A 19,002-nucleotide genomic window follows, 5' to 3' on the forward strand; every position below is an offset into this window, starting at 1 on the left:
ATGATGATGATTATGATGATGATGATGATCAATCCATACATGTCCTTCCTTTAAATATACTTTATTAAAAGGGAGTTAGCCGACTGCATGTGTGCGTGAATGGTATGTGAGTGTGCCCTGCGATGAGCTGGCCCCCCATCCTGGGTTGTTCATTGCCTCGTGCCCATTGCTTCCGGGATAGGCTCCGGACCCCCCGCGACCCATGGATGGATGGATGGATGGATGGAGTCAGCCGACTTTCATCTAGTCTGGACACAACTTCGCTCCACCTGAGAGGATTTCGCTCTCTGTGGTAATAATACAGGATTTTGCGAGTAATAAGACTCCAGTTCCCAGAAGCCCCCGGAGGAGGCGGCGGCGCGGGCGTATCTCAGGGTTTTTCGGGGGGTTTGCGTAACGGTCTCCTTTGCAGGGGTTACAGGTAATCAGGCTGGTCCGACAGGGTCGGAGTGAGCCAGCGTTAAAGAAGGAAAGACGACGGGAGGATGCCTGCCATCCGCAAAAGGAGGTCCACGTTCTCCGGAGCTGGGCAATAGGTTTGAGACACGCGAATGGGAAGCCTCCCAGTGAAGGTGATAAGCGGAGTAAGTCCGGAGAAAGTGGGCGAAAGACGTTCACTGTACGTGAAGCGGAGAAGCCGGGCTCCGGGGACAGTTCGGACCCACTAAGGTGAGACCCCGGGGGGAGCAGCGAGGGAACAGCGGGGCCTAATACTCAGATAGCTGGCGGGGCAAACTTGCGCTCTGAACGGCAACTTGGGCGTTTTCTCCGGGCGAAGTGATCGGATCACTTCGGTCTCCGCTTAGTTCGGAGAGACGGTGCGATTTAAACACGCAGCCTGCAGAAAGCCCGGTTCCTGTCCAAATGGCGTATGCCCCCGGTTCGTTATACTTTTTTTGTTCCCAAGCCGACGAGCCGTTTGATAACCATTGTAGAACTTTATCTAGTTTACCGCGTGAGGGTTAGGGTTAGTGTGTGCAGTGAAAGGTATTCCGCAATAACCAGTTTGCAGCGTGGGACATAATTACAAGTTGCAACTATACAGGAAATACTGTGTGTCAGAAGAATAGCAGAATTCACTCTTTTAGAAATCTGTAACTGCTGCAGCTAGATTATAGGTCATTTACTCTGAAACACGTGAAATTACCTTGATGATAAACTGTCTATATTTCACAGAAAATTCTGGTTTTGAAACACGCAAGTGTTCATTTTAAAGTTTTGAGAATACAGAAAGGGGAAGGAAGTGACAACACAATGCAAACACAGTTTCTTTGGAAATTAGATGAAGATATGCCGGACATAGCGACAAGTGGCCCAGTGGACTGATGGTTGGCAGTCCAAACTTTAAGGGCACTATGATTGTAGCACTGAATCTGAATCGTCCCAGTGAAAATATTGTGTTGTATATGTGAACTATGTTGTGTTTAGCTGAATGCCTTATACCGATGTCACGTGCCAAATATGCACGCCCTCATGTCTGTAAAGCATACTTGTAAAGGGCAGAGAGTACGCTGAGTGGATAGACTAAGGCGACACTGTGCCCACAGACTGGCAGGCCTGCTCGGGTGGGATGAGAGCTGGGTGGATGGACAGAGGAGGCACTGTGGCCACAGACTGGCAGGCCTGCTCGGGTGGGATTAGAGCTGGGTGGATGGACAGAGGAGGCGCTGTGCCCATAGACTGGCAGGCCTGCTCGGGTGGGATTAGAGCTGGGTGGATGGACAGAGGAGGCGCTGTGCCCATAGACTGGCAGGCCTGCTCGGTTGGGGCTGGGGCTGGGTGGATGGACAGAGGAGGCACTGTGCTCACAGACTGGCAGGCCTGCTCGGGTGGGGTTGGGGCTGGGTGGATGGACAGAGGAGGCACTGTGCCCCACAGACTGGCAGGCCTGCTCGGGTGGGGTTGGGGCTGGGTGGATGGACAGAGGAGGCACTGTGCTCACAGACCTGGCAGGCCTGCCCGGGTGGGGTTGGGGCTGGGTGGATGGACAGAGGAGGCACTGTGCTCACAGACTGGCAGGCCTGCTCGGGTGGGGTTGGGGCTGGGTGGATGGACAGAGGAGGCACTGTGCCCACAGACTGGCAGGCCTGCTCAGGTGGGGTTGGGGCTTAGTGATTAGACTGTGATTCAACCATCCATGTATGTTTCAGGTGAATGCTCTAGGGTTTGGGCACCTTCCTGTGTTGTCATGGGGTTTCCTCTGGGTTCTCTGCTTTCCCACCACTGTCCAACAACATGCTAAGGTTAACTGGAGTTGCCAGATTCCCCATAGGCATGCATGAATGGTGTGTGTGCCCTGCGACGGGGTTGGCACCCCATCCTGGGTAATTCCCAAACAATTTTTTATCAATCCACCAGGTCCTAAATCTGGACCCAATGCGATAAGTATGAATTAATGTGACTGTGATGTCCGTCTTAACTGTGGTCAGTCCGTCTGCATATAGATGCAACAACTTGTTTCAATTAATCTGCGCAAGGGTGTAGGAAGCAGAAGTCAAAGGCTATCAATGGGGATATAAAATTAATCACTGTGTTTATCATATGCATTTTGATTATGAAAAAAGCACTTAACTTTAATTAGGCTGCAATGGTAACATGGCACCATGTGTAGATTTGGCTTGAAATCAAGAAAAAGAGCCAAAGTGACTCTCCATGTGTGATCTTTGCTTTTTATTGCTTGTTGCCTGTAACCAGTTGGAGATCTTGAGTCAGACGATGGCAATTTAAAAATCCCTCGAGAGCTGAGCCGTGACGAACTTATAAGCGGGCCCTGGAGTGTGCAGTAAGGGTGTCCCACTCTGTTGATCTTCTCATGGCCCAAGCCAGCAACACCTTACTGAATGAGTCAGTACTACCCTACAAATGCCTCGACACTCAACCAGTAGAGGAAGTGAGACAGTAACAGGGTATCTTAAGTGCAGCCTGTATAACTATCCCCGATATCCTTAACCAATTTAACTGTTGACTATCCACATATTTTATGATCAAAGCATGTTTTTATGACTCTTGGTATTTTTTGATCAATACTCCTAAGAGGAATGCATACAGCATACAGTATGTATGAGTATATTGAGTAATTTACGCTGTTCTAAAAACTCTTTACTCTGCCTCTGGTTTTATATGTGCTGTTTACTCTGCAGAGGTGTGTTCTGTCAGTGTCTGGTATCAGATTCTGATTTGTTAGTCCTACATGTGGAATCTGTTCCTTGATGGAGGTGTGTACTCCTCTTGGCTTAAGGTCACATCAAACAAAGCACAAGTCATAAATAACTGTACTCCATGTCAGCTGATTTCTTTTATCTCTGTGCTGTTCGTTACTGGCTGAATTTCCGTGAGAATCTACCAGATACATTCATCCCATTGGTTACTCACTGCAGGGTCTGGGTGAGTCCAGCGCTCATCCCATGCACACTCATGGTTGCCTTATTTTCACATCTCTGTTGTTAGTTGTATACATAGATTTTCCATTTAAGTAGCTCACACTTGCAGTTAGTTGCCCTGCTAATGCTGTTGTTTAAAGCCATTCATTGATACAGCTGGATGTCTGGTTAGTTTTAGTTCTTAGCAGAGATATTAGAGCAGGATTTTAACTAGCTGTCATCATGCTATGATTGCATATCTTTAACTAATGGGCACAAGTAAGTTCTGGTCACAGTCATATGGAAATAATAAAAAAAAAAACTTGCATGTGTCCATTCATAAAGTAAACCTTTACTGAAAGTTATGACTGTAGCCCGTCATGGTGCCTGACCGCTGGGCCATGTCCTTCCAGTTCCTGGTGTGGTTCTCCATCCTCCGGCTCCTGGGTTAGAGGCTACTCCTCTTGCTGTCTTCCTCTGGGGGTTTCCTGGGGACTGTAATGGACAGCCAGGGAGAGAACAAGCAGAGCACCCTGGCCGGTGGATCCGCGGACGATGCTCTGAAAGGCTGAAGGGAACCATGTGGATGAGGCAGGGCTTGTCTACAGTTGGGAGGATGCAGCCGGAATACACATCATGAAAGCAGATGGAGAGACGCGCTCAGGGTGTCCTGTCCTCCCTGTTCTGGGTCTCTCTGGTCTCTGGTGTATAGATCTTTGGCAGAGCCCCTCCCAAACCTTTGGGTTATGACTCTGTGTCCTTAAACACTCTGTGGGGGTAAGCTAGTTCTTTTAGTTATGACGGGGCATAGAACACTGTTCCTGGGAAGGCATTTCAATGTTGTGCACCAGATGATGAGGGAAATGCAGCAGGATAACCTTGACAGTAACTTAAATGGGAAGAGGTATATTGCTGCAGTCAGGAGCTGAAAGTTGAGTGGGAGGGGCAATGTTGAGTAGGAGAGGTTTATAACGAGGGACCTGTTATCTGGTACCCTAACCCTCATTATAAGCCCCTCCTACTCAACATTGCCCTTCCCATTCGACAGTCAGCTCTAGGCCGCAGTGATATATACTTGTAAATGTCTGCTGATTTGTGGCATAGAGTAGGAGATGTGGAAACATATCCGTGATCCGTTTCCTTTCTCACACTCGGGCTTTTCATCCTTATTCCCTGTGTGGTTCTGCTCCCACCCGAAACGGATCTATAAATAAGAGGGGTTTTAGCTGCGGCTGATGATGCGTGAACTTCGGAACCAGGAGTTACGCTCAAAAGTGTGCGATTTAGGTGCAGAGACTTTGGTGCGAGGACAGCCAGCCCTGACGTTGAGCAGGGGACACAACCACAGCTGATGACAGATGAAACGATGACCTGACTTTTCAGGCACTGGAACCGCAAGCAGAGAGGATGTAAGAGAGATCCTGGAATTCCACCCACCAAAGACGTCTAGGAACATTTAAAGCGGGATGCTTCTGGCAGCCATCATTTTAATTTACTGCTTCCCCCGTTTCTTCTCCAGCTGCCACAGGCTTCAGGAGTCACTGCTCAGCTCAGCCAGCGGCTACAGCAACTACAGAGGCATCCTCAACTGGTGTGTCGTCATGCTGGTGAGAGTGGCATTGCTGGGGGCGGGTGGGGGGGGTTCGTTAGCAGCGCTCGGTAGCTTCTTTAAAACCCACATATTCTGCATGTAGCTGCATGTCGCCCCAGCCACCTAAGCGCTAAATTAAGCGCCGCTCGTTAAGCACCGCGCTGGTGTGAACACCAGGCCAGGATGCGCCCGCAACGCCTCTGGGGAGCTGCGAGGTGTCAGTCAGGTGATAATTACAGCATCTTCTCATGGTGAGCGCGGTGTGGGCGGCCATGTTCACGGACCTCGGCCCGAGGGTTCCCTGCGTGTGCAGTTTTGGCTGTGGGCCCGGCTCCCAGCGGAGTCCGGCCGCCTTTTCTGAGCCCATCATTGGGTTCTGACAGTGGTTTGACCAGCGTGGGCCTTACGGAGGCTTTGGGTAGCAGTGTGTCCCCTGGGACTGGGCCTCGAAGATCTCCCTTCACTGTAGACTCCTTGACAGGGAGAGTCGGTCAGTCTGCAGCATGTTGCTCTGCAAAGTTATGGGATTTTAATTGTTGTAGTAAACAAATAGTTTCTGTAAGATTATCCCTTTGTTTTGTTCTCTTGTCAACAGCTGAAGTGTTAGTGATCAGCTGAATACAAATGCAATGTTTCCCCTACCATTATATTAGTGAGGCGCCCCGCCCCCCCCCCCCCCCCCCCCCCCAACGGCACTTCCTACCCCCCCTTGAAGGTCAGGTTAATTTAATTTTATTTTCTATATAACGCCAGATTACAACAGAAGTCATTTAAGGTTACCTTTCCTATACAACAGCTCTATACATTGTCCTTCTATTAAACAAACTAAATAGCCTTATGTTATTTATCTTATTTACACAACAGCTTGCCATTTTCGTCTCTACACAGTCGCGCGTTTACAATTCTCATCTACTCTCTGTATCGCGCATGGCGGAGTTCCTGAAAAGCAGACAAAAATATCTGTGTTTTTTTGACTGCTGTCATTAAAAGAAACACATGAACACCATGAATCCTGTCAGTCTCTGTCTGTCCCCCCCCCCCCCCCCCCCAAAGCTGTAAACCTAGAGGAAACACTAAAATGAATACGTAGAAATAAAAATCGTAACTTAAAACTTGTCATTGGCAATGATGTATACGTTTTTCTTGGAATATTACGGTTGTGCCGCTGTAAAGATGTAAATGCTTTATGCAGTTCCCTCATACTCTGCAGACAAAGTCTCTGCTTTGTTAGGACCCAGAATATATTTTATCTATCATTTTAATAGGCTGAAGGCTTTAAATCTGGGACACAGTTCCTTACGCAGAGAATTCATATATAGTACATCTGTTATCCTGGATGCATAATACATTGAATTATACTTTGCTTAAGGTACTAATCTTTCTAGGTAGGTGGGACAGTAAGCTCTGGTTCATGGATGATCGGTCTTTGTTGCAGTCTCTGTCACGGTCGAGCACAGATACACAGGGATCTGTCCCTCTTTCAGTGTTGTCTAATCGCTCTTTCCTTCTTGAGTAATACTGTTGTTCCACTAATAACAAATTATCCACAAAAAGGAAACATGGCCTCACTGTTTCTTTCTGAGAAGGAATATCCAGCTGCAGGAATGTGGTAATTGTAATTGTTGCATAGTAGTTTGATTTTTAGAGAATGTCCAGCTGGTAAATAGCTATAAGCAGTTAATGAAATCCAATCGTTATTTGTCACATCACTCGCCATTTGGTATATTGAAGGTGAGTGAAATATTGTGTGCAAGTTTCACAGCAACTGCAGTGAAAAGTGCATGTGAAGTGAACAAAACAGTAACTGTAGAACACAGTAATTGCACTGCTCGTTAATGATGAGTTAATGGCCATGTATGTGTGCTGCCAGAGCCTCACAACCCTGGCTAGGGCAAGCCAAGCACTGAGAGGCTGGATGGATGTTCGCCACATTCTTATGCTGCAACCCTTTGCACATCCATAAATGTAGAAAATGGCAGAAGGACACATAGAAGGAAAAGGGCTTTGGCTGATTTCTAATTATTTCCATTATAATTTCTAAAACACTGCAGTTCAAAATAATTGCGTTCCTTTAATATTACTATGTAGTTAGAGTAGTTCAAATTATCATAAAACAATAAGGTGGTTTTTCCACCGCAAATGTTCCATGGAAATATCACACGGGACTAACGCTATGCAGGAGCACCAGAAGCGAAAAACACACAGCTACTTTAGAACCTCTTGAATAATAGTTTGAGAAACTGTTTAAGCTAAAATCTGGGCTTATTCTACGTGGACTGACAGTGGCAGTGTGTATTCGTGCACATTGGGCTTGTTGGGAATTAGGACCAGTGTTATCGTAAACTAGGGTAAGCCGAATGGGACTCACTTTTGCTGCACTCCAGTGTAATGGGGGGGGGGGGGGGGGGGGGTCAGGGTTGGGGGGGGGGGGGGGGGGGGGGGGGGTTAAGGTAGGTCAGTGTTAGACTTATGGTTAGGCTGACGCAGTATTAGGCTTATGGTTAGGGTGAGACAGGGTGGTTGCTGAGCGTTTGCTGGTAGAGGGTTAGGATTAGGGTTAGAGTTAAGCTTATCCTTAAGGCCCCTTGAGCACTAAGAAATTCACAGTGATAGGGCTCTTTCCGATGCTTTCCAGTGTCTGCATTGTAAGCTGCATCATATCTGTATGACACTCTGCTTCTGCTTTGTCACACAAACTCAAAGTATCACTCATTGGCCCCTTTTGGGTTTTTTCCCCTTATTTTGGCCCCTTTGGGTTTCCTTACACTTATGGAGGCATCATTCCATTATAATTTGATAAATTACCAAAAAAGTTTTTTGTTACTATTCTTGATTGTGGTGTCATGTCGATCACGCGTACCTTCCAGAGTTATGTTACATTTGACCATACCATGATACATGTATTCTTTTGGAGTTTTTTTCCCTGAGCCATATAACTGTAATAATAAAAAAGTTGCAGTTCATAAGAAAGCATTCAAGTATATATTTTTTGCTACCCGAGGTAGAGAGAGAGTGCTATATGTAAAAAGGAAAAAAAAATGCAAATTGTTAAATACATATTTCTGAGCTCTGGAAGATATGTGTGATTCACAGGCCACATTTAATCAAAATCAAAAATGGTGATGCGAACGCTATTTGTTAAATTAAAATAGTATGACCCAGAGAGGAAGTATGAGATATTTAGTGTGTTAGTGAGTTAGTATGCAGTGATGTGTAACCTGTAATATCCCAGCTGATGAGACACAGTCCTTTATAATAACTCTAATAAATTTATTTCTCTGTCCCATTATCCAGTATAGCAGTGGTTGCTAACATGCTGCTACTAGTGGCTCACAGGGAGTCAGACTCTAACGCTTTTTATAAAAGAGATTAATAATGTTTTTTTTATTATTATAATTTTGCCTATACACAACTACATTGGGGTGCTAATCTCATGGGCTGTCACGATGCAGCCAAACCTGCCCTCCCCCGGGTGATATAATCTTGTATTATATCAAAGACACAGCTCCCCAAATTATTTGCTGAAGTAGCTCTCACAGTAAATAAGGTTGAAGTCCCATTCAGCAGAGGGTTAGCTGGAGGTCCTGTCCGAAATCTGCCCACTTTAATGAGAGCTAAAGTGTCTCGCCTGACGCCGTGAGCTGCCATTAAACAATGTCAGGCTCCGCTCTGGTGTAATTTTGGTTGTCTGCTCTGATTGGCTGGCTAGAATGGGATGGTTGCATTGCAGCAGTGCGGCAGGAGCTCCTAGGTGCCCCCCGAGATCTTTGTGTGTCTGAGGCTGACTTTAGTGCTTTAATGATGACGTGATGGTCGGAATAAAAGACGAACGCCTGCTCTCCGCCAACGCAGCCACCTGACGTTTGCTTCGGGCTTCTCTCTTTCAGGTCCTAAGCAACGCTCGCCTTTTTCTGGAAAATGTGCTCAAGTAAGTGTTTCACACCACCACCGCGGGGGGGGGACGTTTCCGGTCCTCACTTTAGGGCTCTGCGGCTTCACCGACCCGGACCTCCTCCACACAGGAACTCTCTCTGCCTGAAGTGTCGCATCGTATAAAGTCAATCGGCAGAAATAATTTCATACAAATAAATTAATTTCATGGTGTCTCATCAAACTTGCGGAAACTATAGTTTTTATGATAAATATGTAGACCTGAATATGAGGAAGGGCACATTACCTTGCAGCCAAGATGTAACAAATTGCATGTTAAATAATTTCTCCATCCATTATATCTGAGGGAACAAATTATTCCTGGTTAAGATAACATTTATCAAGACTAAAAAAAAAAAAAAATGTTTTAAGTGTATATAGCATGTATATAACAGTCAGGTCTGTCTCTGATCGACCTCTCCCATCAGGTATGGAATCTTGGTGGACCCCATCCAAGTGATCTCCCTGTTCCTGAAAGACCCCTATAGCTGGCCGGCCCCCTGCCTTCTCATAGGTATGAGTGTGGGGCCTTAATGGCTGCTTTGTGTGTTCACTTTCGATGAGAGGTGGTGTCCCAAACTACTACGGGAGCGAGCAGAACGCATAGAGCCAGAGTCAGGTGTGAATTCACATCGCAGAATCGCATCAATTTTATTTCACCTAATGGCTCTTACTCCTGCCCTGATGTGTGGCAGTACTGGATAAGAAATGGAAGCTTGCAGTAGTGACAGTATGAAAAAGCCAGTGCAAAGCAGTAAGAGGACAGGTCCCACTGCGACGAGCAGAGACCTGAGCTAAGATCCGCATTACCTGCTTCTTAATGGAGGCGGGCATTGTGAGGCCTGACTTAAAGGTTGCTTTCCCTGACACCGTGAAGGACATGGCCTGCAAGATTACGTAACTGTCTGTCTGATTATCACGTAACTGAATTGTGAGTGAAGGAGTCGTAAGCAGCCAGTAAACGTGACCTCAGCATTTCCGGCAGCATTTCGTTTGGCTGTCGTCTTTAGCTAGTTTGTGCGCACTTAAGTATCTCCTCATGAGTTTTGCTGTTTCTTTGTGCAGACCGGTGTTGGTGACATCAAGGTAATGGCTGCTAATTAGCATGGAGTGCTGGTGTATGCAGTTCCTCAAACCCCCCCTCACACCTTTCTGCTTACTTTATTTTTCCTTATTTTCTTAACACCTGCGTCTTCATTCCTCATGCTGGTGGACATTTCCATGTCACTGTAATATAGCAAATCATGCTACGTTTATTTTATTATTAGTATTTTATTACTTAAATGCCCCTTGACCTAAATCCAGGAGCAATGCAGATGGTGTCGCTCAGGTGTCCTGCTTGCGTGCACGCCCCCTGCTGGTGGGGCAGGGTGGATGCTACCAGAATGCTGTGTTCTCACTGTTCGCGTTCCTAGGGACAGCAGTGTTTCTAGCTGCAGGACTGCTGAGTTTTCTTTCTTCCACTTCCTGTTGATTCCCGTTCCCTCTGCTTGACCGTCAGATCATCCCTAACCGCCTTGTTTGTGTATCCATCCCATCTGTCCTCCTCTTAATGACGTCGCACGTACTGAGGCCAAAAAAGGAAAAATTTCCCACCGTAATATGCAAAAAAAAAAAATCAAGGCGCTTGGAGATATTTTGCAACTTGGTGAGGACTGGAATCCTTACAGACAAACGCATCCCATTATCTTCTACGGGCCACCCATAGCTAAGCAACCCTATTCACTGCAGTACTAATAAAGAGAACAAGCTGGCGCCTCCACATTCAGCCATCAAGCCTGGATGATAATGCTGCATGACCAGCTTAACTGTACAGTGAAGTATTTACAGTTAAGGCTTCACTGCTTATCACTGGACAGCAGGGTCGGTCCACCCTATAGGTGACACGGGTGATTTGATTAAGGGGCACAAAAGAGCAAGTGAAAATATATTTATTAGCTAGTAGTTTAAATGTATATTACTTTACTAGGGCGCCAGAACACTCATTGCCAGCCCCGCTGTTCAGCGTGTAGTAGTGTGTTATTGTGATATCGTGATGCATCTCATTAGATGTGCAAGTGGTTTTATTGCACAAGTGATTATAGCATGTGATTTTATTGCACATCTTTTTGCACATCTCTTCTTTTTCAGTCTCGAATGTGCCCATAATGGTCGCTTTCTTCACTGAGAGACGGCTGGCAGTGGTGAGTTTTAATCCGCCGGGTTTCCTTCCTGTGGTAATGCCGTGCCTTGCTGCACTAGCCAGCCGCTCCTCTGCCTTCGGCTGCCTGCCTGTCATTCGGTCCGTTTTGTCTTTTCAGGGGACGCTGAGTGAGAAAGCCGGAACGCTGGTTCACGCCGCAAACCTGCTCGCCGTGCTCTTTTTCCCCATGGTCACGGTGCTGATTCTGAGCTCCATAACCCCAGGTGAGGGTGGGGACCAGCGCTTTGCTCGTCCTCAGTATCTCACGTGGTCAGTCGCTCTTTAAGGGAGGGCAGGGGGTCATGCCACCGCGGATCCGCTGCGGGGGGGCGTTCCGGGTGCCGAGCCACTTGGCACGCCCGTGTGAGCATGTGGGCCGCGCTGCTCTCGACGGCTCGGCCCCGGGGGTGGAGGGAGGGCGGCGGGTGGTGCTGAGCCTCTATCCTTCTTCGTAGCGCTTTTGCCTCATATGTCATCACAACAGGAAGCGACAAAGATGGACCATCTGTCAGTCGCGCCCCACGCAGGGCCGCTGTTCATACATCAAGGTCAGGGAGGGGCGTGGCAGCGGCTCACGTGTCTCCACAGTGACGCCACTCATCTGAGGCTCCTTCCCATGTGCCAGATGGGCCCTATTGACAAAGTAGTAGCAGTCAGTGAGGGGGTCTGACCCCCCCATTCAGCCTGTATAATTTCATTATGAGCCCCCCCACCACAGTCTGCTCCACTCCCTCTCCATTGCATTCGCTCCTGAAACGCTGTCTTCTCATCCGCAGTCGGTGGAGTCGTCACTCTGGCAGTGTATTCCATCCTCTTCCTGAAGCTCTACTCCTACAAGGACGTGAACAAGTGGTCCAGGGAGACGAGGGCTGCCAAAGCACGCTCACTGTCCAGGTCCATTTCCTGTAGGTGCCTGCGGCGGGTCCACTGTGTTTGGTCATGAGGCTGAAGGCTCAGCTGTCTCTGTGCCGGTTCAGTCTGTCACACAGCCCATACTGGCAACTAATAAAGCACAACATGCAGGATTTATCATTCTCGCTTAACACTGTTGCCCTGAGCTGTTTGCAATGCAGTGCCAGGACCATCTGACTTTAATTAATAGCTAATATGTTTATTGCTAATAGCCACCTAAGAATGGATCGCTTTTAACCTCCGAAATATTTTGGCAAGCACTTCCTAAATATTCAAACTTATTTTCCCCATAATCATACATAGTGTATACTATGACTTAAATGATAAAGTTCTGCTGGAGCGCCATCTACTGGCAGATATTGGAATATGTGAAAGTGAAATATTAGTGTGGATAAGTAGGGGTTTAAGCAGGACCTGCCCTCTTGACATCGGCCTACCGTCCGCAGGCCCGTTGGTTCAGAAGTCAAATGGAACAGCAGTACATTCCCGGGTGTTCTACCCTGGGAACCTGACTTACAGAGGTGAGTGAATGAGTACCATTGGGTTCCTGGACTGCCCCCCCCCCCCCCGGATCTGCATACACATCCCCACACTGTCCTCCCTTCCAGACATGTACTACTTCATCTTTGCCCCAACACTCTGCTACGAGCTGAACTTCCCACGGTCGCTGCGGATACGCATTCGGTTCCTGGTCAGGCGACTGTTTGAGATGGTGAGATTTTCTCATGGATTAAAGAACGCACGGTCGCCACGGTGACGTTCCCTCAGGCCGCCGCCGTGTCCGATGCACTCCTTGGATGTGTCGACCTTTTCTAAGAAAATGTGACGATTTCAGTCTCTCATTTCAGCTGTTCCTCATGCAACTTTTGGTCGGATTAATACAGCAGGTATGTTGTATTCTATATCAGGGGTTCTCAAAGTTTTTGATTAAAGGTCTGCATCAGAGTCAGAGGTCTGGAGCAATTTTCAATGACAAAACCGCATGTCATGAAATTTGATTAATTAACCATAACTTTCAAGATAAACATCAGTATATAACAATCGTTTCGACTCTCCGTCATTGGGGGGGTGGGGAGTGGGAGATTATGACGAGGTAAGCGTTTGAGAAGCTTGGTACTTCTAGAATGTTTTTTTATTTACTTAAAATCACGTTAATCCTTTTTATGTGAACCATTTTGATTCATAAGGTGCATTATTGGCTGGGATTGACTTGTGGTTTGGTCCTCATTTGGTCCGTGGTCCAGACATTGAGAACTTAAATTTAGTCGTAACTGACTTTGTTTTTCCAGTGGATGGTGCCATCCATCCAGAACTCCATGAAGCCCTTCCAGGTAGGACACCCCCTAGCTCTGCTGCAGCGTATCGCTCATGCCTTTGTCCATGATTCGATTTAATGTTGCCTGATCCTACAGAATATGGATTTCTCCAGAATGGTTGAGCGCCTCCTCAAACTCGCTGTAAGTTACCAAAGGGAAAAAGCCTGAATAATGAGCCATCCCAATGAGGAATCATTTTTGCAATATGTCATTTGTTTCTCATCTTTGGCCCTTAAAGGTGCCCAATCACTTCATCTGGTTGGTCTTCTTCTATTGGTTCTTTCACTCCTCGCTGAACTTCATTGCTGAGCTCATGCGGTTCGGAGACCGGGAATTCTACAGGGACTGGTGGTGAGAATTCGAGTTGGGAATCATGAACTGGGAATACAGCCTTCTTTCTGGAATTCTTGATTTCACTGCTTAACGTGGGAGGAATTTTCTAAATACCTGTGCCGTGCTGCGCACTGAGATTCTGAAGGCTTTTTTTTTTAAGGCCAAAAAGAGCAACACCACCAGACAGCTTCTTTTCTTTTGCAGGAACTCAGAGACGGTTTCGTACTTCTGGCAGAACTGGAACATCCCTGTTCATAAGTGGTGCCTGCGGTGAGTGAGTGTTTCCGATGCGCGTCATCAGTCTGGGGCTCAGCCACAGGGTCTGTCCGAGCACTGGATCGTGGCAGCGTTCCTGATGCGTGCAATCAGTCTGTATCTCAGCTGCAGGGTCTGTCTGAGCACTAGATCATGACAGCGTTCCTGATGCGCGCCATCAGTCTGGGTCTCAGCTGCAGGGTCTGTCCAAACACTGGATCATGGCAGCGTTCCTGATGCGTGCCATCAGTCTGGGTCTCAGCTGCAGGGTCTGTCCGAACACTGGATCATGACAGCGTTCCTGATGCGTGCCATCAGTCTGGGTCTCAGCTGCAGGGTCTGAGCTGCAGGGTCTGTCTGAGCACTGGATCATGGCAGCGTTCCTGATGTGTGCCATCAGTCTGTGTCTCAGCTGCAGGGTCTGTCCGAACACTGGATCATGACAGCGTTCCTGATGCGTCCCATCAGTCTGGATCTCAGCTGCAGGGTCTGTCCGAGCACTGGATCATGGCAGCGTTCCTGATGCGTGCCGTCAGTCTGGGTCTCAGCTGCAGGGTCTGTCCGGGTCTCAGCTGCAGGGTCTGTCCGAGCACTGGATCATGACAGCGTTCCTGATGCTCGCCATCAGTCTGGGTCTCAGCTGCAGGGTCTGTCCGAGCACTGGATCATGGCAGCGTTCCTGATGTGTGCCATCAGTCTGTGTCTCAGCTGCAGGGTCTGTCCGAGCACTGGATCATGGCAGCGTACCTGATGCATGCCATCAGTCTGGGTCTCAGCTGCAGGGTCTGTCCGAACACTGGATCATGGCAGCGTTCCTGATGCGTGCCATCAGTCTGGGTCTCAGCTGCAGGGTCTGAGCTGCAGGGTCTGTCCGAGCACTGGATCATGGCAGCGTTCCTGATGTGTGCCATCAGTCTGTGTCTCAGCTGCAGGGTCTGTCCGAACACTGGATCATGACAGCGTTCCTGATGCGTCCCATCAGTCTGGATCTCAGCTGCAGGGTCTGTCCGAGCACTGGATCATGGCAGCGTTCCTGATGCGTGCCGTCAGTCTGGGTCTCAGCTGCAGGGTCTGTCCGAGCACTGGATCATGACAGCGTTCCTGATGCTCGCCATCAGTCTGGGTCTCAGCTGCAGGGTCTGTCCGAGCACTGGATCATGGCAGCGTTCCTGATGTGTGCCATCAGTCTGTGTCTCAGCTGCAGGGTCTGTCCGAGCACTGGATCATGGCAGCGTTCCTGATGCGCGCCATCAGTCTAGGTCTCAGCTGCAGGGTCTGTCCGAGCACTGGATCATGGCAGCGTTCCTGATGCGCGCCATCAGTCTAGGTCTCAGCTGCAGGGTCTGTCCGAACACTGGATCATGGCAGCGTTCCTGATGCACGCCATCAATTTGGGTCTCAGCTGCAGGGTCTGTCCGAACACTGGATCATGGCAGCGTTCCTGATGCGTGCCATCAGTCTGTATCTCTGCTGCAGGGTCTGTCCGAGCACTGGATCATGGCAGCGTTCCTGATGTGAGCCGTCAGTCCAGGCCTCAGCTCCAGAGTCTCTCCAAGTGCTGAATCACAGCAGCGTTACCGATGCGAGCCGTCAATATAGGGCTCAGCCGCGAGTGCCAGGTCGCAGAAACGGGCCACACTGGAAAATGGTCTTGCGGTGCCTATTGTCTGCAGGTGGCATCATTGAACTATTTTAATATGTTTTGGTAAAATGTGCCTGTGTGTTCTCCCCAAAAGCCACTTCTACAAACCCATGCTGAAGAAAGGTGTCAGTAAGTGGATGGCCCAGATGGCCATCTTCCTGGTATCAGCCTTCTTCCATGAGGTGAGGTGATCTTATTTATTTTTTCTCTCTCAATGATGTGATTTAATCTGCTTAAAAATATGATATTTGTTCTGAGTTTAATTTGATCCATGACGCCAGGTGATTTTAATAAATTTAATTATGTCATAGTATCAGTGTTTTACCCTATTAAGTACTGCTCAGAGTGTAACCTTTCAAAGTTAGCTAGTCTGTAGAATGAGAAACACCGGGTGGTGATTGGCATTCGATGACGTCGCTCGTCAAATTGCTGACTGTTTAATCACACCTTGGTACAATAGGCACCGATGTTTAACGCTTGATGACCTCTCCTGATGTGGGCGTGCTCTCTTTCAGTACCTGGTTAGTGTTCCTCTGAAGATGTTCAGGTTGTGGGCATTCATGGGCATGATGGCTCAGGTCAGGACAAGCGGCAAGCGCTATTCTGCTTTTCTTGTTTTCTTCGGAGCCAGTACTGACTAGACCCTCCTTCCAGCTTCCTCTGGCCTGGATTGTGAGCCACGTTTTCAGAGGTAACTATGGCAACGCAGCAGTGTGGATCTCGCTCATCATTGGCCAGCCCGTCGCCGTCCTCATGTACGTCCATGACTACTACGTCCTCCACTACAGCAAAGACTAAGGGAAAGGTCCAGAACACGGATACGGATGAAGCATGACTCGCTCATTAAAGGAGTAACGTATGGGAGGAACGATGGGGTGCTAGAGGGGGGAGATTATTTGTGTGATTATGTTGTGTAGCATAAATGTAATAATAATAATGAAATACTGTGCAAAGAGTTTTTGCTGCAGAAATCAGGGACTCGGCTTGGTAGTGGAACTCGTTAATGGCACTTGTTAGCTTTGCTGCCTCTCTGCTGAGGTTTTGCGCCCTCTAGCTGTAAAGGCTGGGCTCCATGTTCATACTGCTCCTTCTAACTGAAACTGTTCAATCAAATGCCCCCCCCCCAACTCCCCAGAGTTTACTGAACTGCCATCTGCCGAGTAGCTGCCGTCGGCTGGTACTTCCAGAAGATCCTTAGCTTGCTTATCCCCTTCTAAGGTTGGAAAGCATGTTGTAATGAGCAGTAAAACACATTCAGATTTCAGCTCAAAATCTTTAATAGTCTTTCATTTAATTTTTTTTTTTCCTCTCCAAAGCACTTTGAAAAGGATCATATATACAAAAAACAGCTATTTTCTTGAGTCTGTGCAAACAAAAACCTGAATAATAATTATGAATTTAATTACTCCCTGCTGGTGTCATTTGTAGAACTGTTTTGCACTATTAAGGAGTACTGGCGGTGGGGGGGGGGGGCACAGCAGGCAGGGTTACTTTTCAGAGTGAGTCACTGCCGAGGTTGCAACAAATGGGTGGCAAGTTAAATCAGGTGTTGGTTGAAGTCATCAAATTCAGCCGTTCATTGCTGCGTATGACTGTTTAATCATTGAATTACAATAAGCGCTTATGTTTTATACTTGAAACTTCAAACTGCAGGTCTCCAGTCTTTCACACGGACATTCATACCTTATTACATATAGTTACGATTTGTGTTGGTAAATGACTTACATTTCTGGTGTCTGAGTTGGCTGTTAGGCTACTAAAGCCGTTAATCTTTTATTTTTAATACCGTGGCTTTATTTTAAATGTCTGCATTGTGTTACAGAGCTGTGTTCTGGGTCACCAGGGGTGCTTCTCTGTGTAACTTCAGGATTTGCTCCACAAAACGGGAGAGATTTTGTAGTAATGTTATATCAAAATATTCTTTCCGTACGTTGATAGTTCTGTTGATTTAATTACTCTTGGTGTACTTTGGACCTCATTTCAGAGTATTCAGATTAAAGCATACTGAAAGACAGGATGAATAATATAGCTTCACTATCCTTAGTGTACTGTGAATTTCTTATGTTTTGTAAATTTAGATGTATTTGTCACTGATCAGAACTCCAGTTAAGAGTGCAACTGTACACTAAATAAAACATCTGCCTTTGGAATTATCTGTATTCATTTCCAATAAGCAGAGTAAACCGCAACATGAAATCCTCAGTATAAAATAATAGAAGAGTTTCAGTGTCAAGGTGAAACTGGTGTCTGCCTCAGTCTTTAGAAGTAAGGCTTCAGTAGTTTGGCCATTGAAGGGGCGAGGAAGAGGAAAACCATCCGCAATACCATGGAAGCGGCAGAGAGAACCTTAAGATGGCTGAGGCTTGGGAGCGTCAATGGGTCAGAGTAGCTAGCTGTCTGGACACGTGCTGGGGTCTGATCAGCCCCGGTAGGGTCACCTAGAGGAGGGTGTATGATGCTCAAAGACTCAAAGCACTCGATGATCCTAGGAACATCACTGATGAAGTGTCCAGACTGAGGCATCAGCATATTAGTATATTTACATGGAATAGAGTTTACAAATGAAGGTAAATCTGGAGTCTGCCTCAGCCTTTAGAAGTAACCGTTTACTGCAAATGAGCGCAAACAGAAGAATCTGCATGTTGGTCCATTTCTGTCCTTCCTAGGAAATGGGAAATTGTGACCCACGTTAGCAGGTACTGAAACGTTACAAACCCCCCGCCCCTTTCGCCCCACTGATGCCCATTCATCACCACCGCAAGGTTTTACTATGAATGTACTCTTTTTTTTTAAAAAAAAAAAAAAAAAGCTGAAACCTGCAGGGAGATTCTCTGGTGCCTACACCTATTCAAGAAGGAAAATATCACTGTCTTCATTTACTTCACAACATTTCACTGTGCGGACAGAAATCCATCGACCGCTGCTAAGGCTGAATAAAAGTTAAGCGGATGTTTTGGGAATTTGCCGGTAATTACAGTGTTTCCGTTAGTTCCTGTGACTAAATATATGCCTTTTCATCTATTGTGTACCTAGCTTTGTGGCTCTTTTTTCCTATTCTACTTCACAAAATTAACATTTTCTTTTGATTATTTTGGAAAGTGAAGTGTGATGTCAATACATTTTTAACTATTCAGTGTACAAACAGTCCCCTCAGTCCGTTCTTTCGTAAGGGGTTTCCTGCCATATAGCCTATAGTATAAAAAAATTTGGCTTAAATACAATGGTTCGCAATACTTAGTGACGCTCGTGCAAATATTGCCCAACTTCTGCAGTTCGTCGGCTCAAGGTACAGTACAATATGTAATTAGGCTACTTCTGTTATTACGCTATACTATGTACCGTATTATTTCTCCGACTTTGAAATACCTAACCTGAGGATTTCCTGTGTAATGCATTATGCAGGCTGCCTATACAGTAGTCTATCCCTGTAAGCGAATCCCATGAATGTACGTATGTATCACTTTCGCCTGCTGACTGAAAGT

At 47.1% G+C, this 19,002-nt stretch overlaps 1 protein-coding gene across 1 annotated transcript; it reads left to right on the plus strand.

Annotated features, from left to right (window-relative positions):
- Nucleotides 1-397: 397 nt before the first annotated feature.
- On the plus strand, nt 398-17,670 carry LOC125748850 (diacylglycerol O-acyltransferase 1-like; the record flags this gene model as incomplete). The annotated part of the gene is made up of 17 exons (XM_049025507.1): nt 398-669; nt 4,879-4,966; nt 8,838-8,878; nt 9,309-9,394; nt 11,011-11,063; nt 11,181-11,286; nt 11,839-11,967; nt 12,421-12,495; nt 12,583-12,686; nt 12,823-12,861; nt 13,264-13,305; nt 13,387-13,431; nt 13,529-13,641; nt 13,828-13,893; nt 15,615-15,702; nt 16,036-16,098; nt 16,175-17,670. Coding segments are annotated over 17 exons (1,554 nt in total), but the record flags the coding sequence as incomplete, so codon positions are not given.
- Nucleotides 17,671-19,002: the final 1,332 nt, after the last annotated feature.

This window comes from Brienomyrus brachyistius, chromosome 9, assembly GCF_023856365.1.
Source record: "Brienomyrus brachyistius isolate T26 chromosome 9, BBRACH_0.4, whole genome shotgun sequence".
Lineage (NCBI taxonomy): Eukaryota > Metazoa > Chordata > Actinopteri > Osteoglossiformes > Mormyridae > Brienomyrus > Brienomyrus brachyistius.